The sequence below is a fragment of the Sinocyclocheilus anshuiensis genome, unplaced genomic scaffold (genome assembly GCF_001515605.1).
Source record: "Sinocyclocheilus anshuiensis isolate Anshui unplaced genomic scaffold, SAMN03320099.WGS_v1.1 scaffold186, whole genome shotgun sequence".
Lineage (NCBI taxonomy): Eukaryota > Metazoa > Chordata > Actinopteri > Cypriniformes > Cyprinidae > Sinocyclocheilus > Sinocyclocheilus anshuiensis.
The window spans coordinates 1,963,313-1,969,305 of NW_015542355.1; the positions used below are offsets into that span (position 1 = coordinate 1,963,313).

General features: G+C 36.9%; 2 protein-coding genes across 2 annotated transcripts in view; one reads left to right on the forward strand and one right to left on the reverse strand.

Annotated features, from left to right (window-relative positions):
- On the forward strand, positions 1–3,162 carry LOC107691663 (myosin regulatory light chain 2B, cardiac muscle isoform-like). Its single transcript, XM_016490406.1, has 7 exons — positions 1–89; positions 594–680; positions 763–838; positions 1,492–1,596; positions 1,860–1,938; positions 2,049–2,097; positions 2,273–3,162. Exons 1-7 carry the CDS (start codon positions 87–89, stop codon positions 2,375–2,377), a joined length of 504 nt encoding a protein of 167 aa, XP_016345892.1. The 5' UTR covers positions 1–86; the 3' UTR covers positions 2,378–3,162.
- A 431-nt stretch (positions 3,163–3,593) lies between these two features.
- LOC107691662 (collagen alpha-1(XXVI) chain-like) overlaps positions 3,594–5,993 on the reverse strand; it is a 16,561-nt gene continuing 14,161 nt past the window's right edge. Inside the window, exons 6-14 of the mRNA XM_016490404.1 lie at positions 5,852–5,959; positions 5,652–5,771; positions 5,096–5,179; positions 4,956–4,999; positions 4,767–4,829; positions 4,607–4,642; positions 4,363–4,407; positions 4,189–4,264; positions 3,594–3,883 (exon numbers count right to left, since the gene is read on the reverse strand). Of these exons, the coding sequence (XP_016345890.1) occupies positions 3,765–3,883; positions 4,189–4,264; positions 4,363–4,407; positions 4,607–4,642; positions 4,767–4,829; positions 4,956–4,999; positions 5,096–5,179; positions 5,652–5,771; positions 5,852–5,959 (695 nt within the window). The 3' untranslated portion in view covers positions 3,594–3,764. The remainder of the gene's footprint in view (positions 3,884–4,188; positions 4,265–4,362; positions 4,408–4,606; positions 4,643–4,766; positions 4,830–4,955; positions 5,000–5,095; positions 5,180–5,651; positions 5,772–5,851; positions 5,960–5,993) is intronic.

A 5,993-nucleotide genomic window follows, 5' to 3' on the forward strand; every position in this document is an offset into this window, starting at 1 on the left:
TGCCAATATATAGCTGGAAACCAACGATGTCTGAGTGTCCCTCAGGCTTTTGAGACCAAGAAGAGAGTAAAGAGAAGCTCTTCACAATGGTAGGCCTGCATCTCTTTGCTTTTGGACTCTTTAACATGGAAATGCCGGTGAAACTGAACGGCGTTGTCCTTCAGACCGAGAGAATGTTTTATTTTATGCTAGAAAGTGCATATTCCATGGATGGTTTTATATATTTGCATGTATTTCTAATTGTCTCTTTAAAATTAGAGCATTTTTATTAGTTTCACTTCCATGTATCTTGGTCTTTGTCATGAGAGCAACGTTTTTTTTGTAATTTCAGAAAGGTTTTCAGTGAGTGAATATCATTGTCTGTTCCGGTTTGTGTTTAAGTTGTAGCATTTCTGACTAAATGCAACTACATTTACTTGAATTGGGCCACTTTTTGACAATTCTCAATGTCAAAAAGTGGCTAAATTACACAAAATGTCTTTGAGGGTCATGCCATTTTTGCATAAATTTTATATTTTTATGTGCTTCAAAATTGCATTTAAAAAGTGTAAGCCTGGACAAAATCATCTGAACCAATTTTGCTTGATATCCAGGCACCAAAGAAGGCCAAGAAGAAGGAAGCTGCCAGCTCCAATGTATTTAGCATGTTTGAGCAGTCACAGATCCAGGAGTTCAAAGAGGTTGGTTAGGATTCATTTACCTAAACATTTTATTCTAGCATATTTTTGGTACTTACCTCTGTAAATCTGAATGCTCTTCCAGGCTTTTACCATCATGGACCAGAACAGAGATGGCTTTATTGACAAAAACGACCTGAGGGACACATTTGCTGCTTTGGGTGAGTCAGCCCTCACTGAATGACTGTATACAGTGTAAATACTGGCGACACTAAAGGTCTCTGATACTTAAAGGTGTTTATCCTATTGAACTAACAAGAGTATTGTTTTAAGGATTACAGCGGCTCCTCTTTAGACTCATACTGAATGCTGTGAAGCCTAAATGAAATTACAGCACTATGCTTGTCACAGATTCAGATGCAAAACTCATCATTCCATCAAACTAATGATAAATGCGTATATAGCAGGGTCCAAACGTCTGAGAACACTAGAAAAAAAAAAAAGCTTTTATTTTGCATTTTGATTTAGAAAAAAAATTATAAATTAATTTAGAAATTTTAGGGGGGGGGGATTATTTATTTATTTATTCTTCTTCTTATTTATTTTTTTCAAAATCCTAAAAAATCCCTTTCATTTTCAGGTTTAAATTAAATCTTAAAAACCCATATTTTCAGTGTGGCTTCAGACTTTAATGTAATTTTTGCTTCAAAAGTAACACAAAATATACCAAAGTATTTTCCCCCCTGGCCTTGTAAACTGCTCTCATAACTATTTTATTGCACTGAACATTACAGTTAACCCTCACTCCATTTGAAGTATCAGAGGAAGTGGCATTCTGTATTAATGTATATCTCTGTATGTGCATGTTGGGCAGGACGTCTCAATGTTGGCAACGATGAGCTTGATGAGATGCTAAAGGAAGCCTCCGGCCCTGTTAACTTCACCGTCTTCCTCACCATGTTTGGAGAGAAGCTCAAAGGCAAGGATCAAATTTATCATAATTGAAATGATAATCATGCTAATGAGGTGCAAATAGCTGCAGAACCCAGCAGATATCAGACACACTGCATACTGATATATGGATCACATAGTTTAGCGTCAGAAGCTTGGATTTTGAATGCAACTTCCCCCAGAAATGACTTATGTCATTGTTAATTAAGGTTTTGACATGTATAAAAGTGTATTCGACTTATTACATATTACAGAATAATCAATCATATGTTACCTTTCTGTGACTGACAGGTACAGACCCTGAGGAGACTATTCTCAATGCCTTTAAGATCTTCGACCCAGAGGGCACAGGAATCCTTAAAGGAGAAGAGTAAGTAGATTTATGCAAATGTAAAAATGTTTCAGCACATCAGCGACTTTTGACTTGAAACAGTCTCAAATGCACAGAATTTAATATATTTCTTTTGTTTCCCCTCACAGGATCAAATATCACCTTATGTCCCAGGCAGACAAATTTACTGAGGCTGAGGTAATATACTTTTCTTTCTTTTGAAATGCAAAGGCACAAGTGTCAGTTCAAAATTTAAATGTATTATTTAATTTTAAAATAAATAATTTAAAATCATTAAAATGCAATATTTAATTTTAAAATACATGGAAATTGTTGAATGGATTTTAATAATAATTTTTTGACATTTACCTAGGTAAACCAGATGTTCACAAACTTCCCCTTGGATGTGGCTGGCAACCTGGATTACAAAAACCTGTGCTACGTCATCACCCACGGAGAGGATAAGGAACAGGAGTAAAAACTACATTTCCCATGTTTCTCCATGTTTGTTCATGTCCATTTGTGTGTTGTCTTCTCCTTAAGCTCTGTACCCGCCTTTTGTCAATAAAGAGAAAAAAAAGATTTTTCCCATAAAATTTAATTTCAAAAAGTCAAAGCAAAATATTTAGATCTCAATACCGTAAAAACATTACCGTGGGAAACCTTTAAACACTTCTTCTTTCTTAACACAACAAGAAGAAAAAGCCCAAGATTCGGAAAGATTTCGTTCCCTCCCGAGGGGATTACAAAAGCTCAAGCGCAACAATAAGCTTAAAGCCACACTGGCGTGTTGAACGGTGCTCTGCGAACAAGGTCAACAGGGCCTTTTGTCTCTCCAGCTATTCACTGCAGCCCTATTAATAGCAGCCCTTGGTGTGTTCTGCCATTTTGGGTTTTCAGCGAGTCAATGATAGGCTCTATGAATAAGAACAGGTGAGCAGAGGTGTAAACACAATTTATTGTGGTAGACGTTGCACTTTCTATGCACACAAATGGCCGAATTTGGTTTTAAGGTTCTGTTCTAGTCTATTTTTTGTTTGCTGTGAGTATTGAGATAGGAATGTTTTAATACAAAGCCACTGCTATATATAATTATGTGCATGAAGGTCATTATAGGTCATCAATCAGAAAACAAAAAGGAAATGACAAGAACTAGGCCTTTTTTGTTTTCTGTAAAGTCTTTGACAAAACATTTATTTTCAGCTTGAATGACTGTGGTATTAAATCATTATTCATGCCACATAAAACTCATTAAGAAATGAATAGTGTCAAGAATTTTTTTTTGTATAATCAAGTATCATCTTTGTTGATTAATTAAGCCAGATAACCTGCCCGTCCAAAATCCTCACTTTTAACTATAATAAAAGAAATGAACTACAGTACATAGACACTTCAAGTTGACATGAAAATCAGATTTTCATAACTTGCTTGCTTTTCTGCTGACATCACTTATGCCACACAGGCTATTGAATACTTCTAACCAATAGCTAACTAGCCATCATTTTAGCAAACTCACATTCGGTCCGACTCCATTCTGGGAAGTAGTTCCCACTTTTCACCATCCAATCATTTCCTAATGACTAAAATAAAGGCCTGCCCTTAAGTAAATGCAAGTAAAACGGGTCATGAATGGCAAAGAAAACACATTTTCGACAGGTAAATATAGTGATTTCAAAATGTTTTCAAAACAAGAAGAATATTACAATTAAACAAAATACTAAAGTAAATAAAATAGAAAAGATCAGTGTCACTCTTATCATACTCATAAACAAATAGGAATCTGTCCTTCAAAGCAACAGACAGGAGATAAAGGCCTTGTGGTCACAAGTGTTTGTTATTTACTCTTCATACCCAACAGCGTCCGGCTACTCTCTGTCTGAGGTAAGAGGAGAGGAGGGTCTGGCAGCTGCAACATTTTTAGCACTGTCTGTTAGCATGAAGTCCGCCAGGAGATCTATTCCAGAACCGGAGTCCAACAGAGTATCTGGGCAGAGCGACGAAAGGAAAGAAACAAAAATAAAGAGAAATTTGTTGCATAACCATGTGTGTGTCTAAATACAAGGAGTTGGCTGTATATTTCTAGTCCTCTGATGTCATTTTGTATTCTTAAAAGCAATATGAACCTCAAACCTCATGGAACCTCAATAACTAAATAATTGCTACACACGCTAACCTCTCTGGCAGCAACAACTTATGCCATGAGATCATAATGGCGCTCTGGAATCCAACCGCTCTCTAGTTAGAACTCATAACTGGAAATCTAGATTAATACTAATCCATAATTCTCACCATGAATGCCGAGCATGTGCTCTAGAATGAGAACCCTCTCGGCCAGAATCTTCAGAGCTTCCCTCAACTGCTGCACCTGCAAGAAGGCGGGGCTTTAGCAAGTGACAATAAATCATCATAACAGCACATCCAAAACTCAAAAAACCATCCCAATTTTTTGTGCATCAGCCTTACATCTCCTGGAGTCTCTCCCGGTTCTCCTTTAGGACCCAGAACACCCTATTCACAACAAAAGAAAATAAGAAAAAAGTGAATTTTATAATAATACATTTATATATAAATATAAAAAATTATTTAGAAAATAAATGCATTTATTTATTAAAAATGATATAAAAAATAGTAATTGGTAATTAAAACAAACAAACAAATGAATGAATGAACTGTGAAAATATAAATGCAATCCACTATGTGCACTCACAGGCTGTCCTTGCTTTCCTGTTATTCCAGGTGGACCCTTTGAAAATAGAGCAATGCAATTTAATCAGCTCAAATAAAAACAAACATATTTTTATCCAAAAAGCAAAATGTATACGATTAAGATTTAATTTATATCTAAATGTTGGCCTTCGATGACTTACTCTTTCTCCTGGATCTCCTTTGGGTCCCCTGTCACCTGGTGTGCCTGCAAAGCTTAAGGCAGCCTATGATAAATGTGAATTAATCAGTATACTGTGCCTTGTACATCTATATGTACTGTTCAATTATTTATTCCATACATACATACTGTAAATGCATATCATAGAGCATAATGATATAAAATGTCTTACATTTTTCCCTGGAACACCTGGGTGTCCAGGTGGTCCAGCAGGCCCTGTTCAAGATGTACAGATAGAAGATTAAATGTGTAAAGAAATGGCTGGGCGGTACGAGATGATGCTGTTATGTATGCTCTGATATTCTAGTGTACCTGGTGGACCAGGAGGGCCGAAGGGCCCAGGAGGACCAAGAAAAGCCTGCAGGTCACGATAGGCAGCAAAGTCACTATCTTCATCTGAGACATGTAAGATATGATCATACTGAGGTGAAAACAAATCAGATGTACTATTAAAAATTTAACTTCACTTGCAGCAAATGTGATTTGAGCAGCTGTACTGCTGTTCTGTTCAGCAGGATTTGGTGCTCAGGTTCTGCTTTGGTTTATCCAGATTCATGCTGCTTCACAGACAGCTAACAAATTACTCAGATTAATTGCTGACAGACAGAAGCCAACCAGACTCTTAAACTGATCCAGATCTCTGAGGTTTTTTTAAGTTGATACTGTGCCAATGCTGCCATCTTATGGTCATGTTGAGGATAACATGTGAAAGGTTGCTGCAGTTTGTGCAAAGACTGGATATAAACATTAACTGAAGTATTTTATTCATTTTTTTTTTTTTTTTCTTCCACTCAGTTATGCATTACTTTAACGCTATTTTTAATTAAAATGATAAAGCAGCATGTTTAATGTGGACTGTTGTACTCACACTGGGCATGTTGTTTAGCTGTTAGAGTGAAAACATCTCCCCTGATGGAGAAGTGCCCTGGGGGCCCAGGTGGCCCAGGAAGGCCTCTTTCACCTTGTGGTCCTTGCAACCCTTGAGGTCCTGTAGAGTAAGCAGTGGAGCTCAATGTATGAAAATATTTGTTTTAATATTCCCAGTCAAGGTAAAGAGATAGTTCTTACCTCTAGTTCCTACAGGACCAGGTTTTCCAGAAAACCCTATCTTTCCTAAAGGTCCAGGAGGTCCAGGGGGACCTGGCGGCCCAGCAGGTCCTGGTTGTCCTCTTGGTCCTGGAAATAGAAGTTAATTTACCAGTTTAATTAT

Bases quoted from the DNA above. Each gene is read 5' to 3' on its own strand.
- LOC107691663 (XM_016490406.1), top strand. The intron at 681-762 runs GTTGGTTAGGAT...ATGCTCTTCCAG, and splicing joins AGATCCAGGAGTTCAAAGAG to GCTTTTACCATCATGGACCA. The intron at 1,597-1,859 runs GCAAGGATCAAA...TGTGACTGACAG, and splicing joins GTTTGGAGAGAAGCTCAAAG to GTACAGACCCTGAGGAGACT.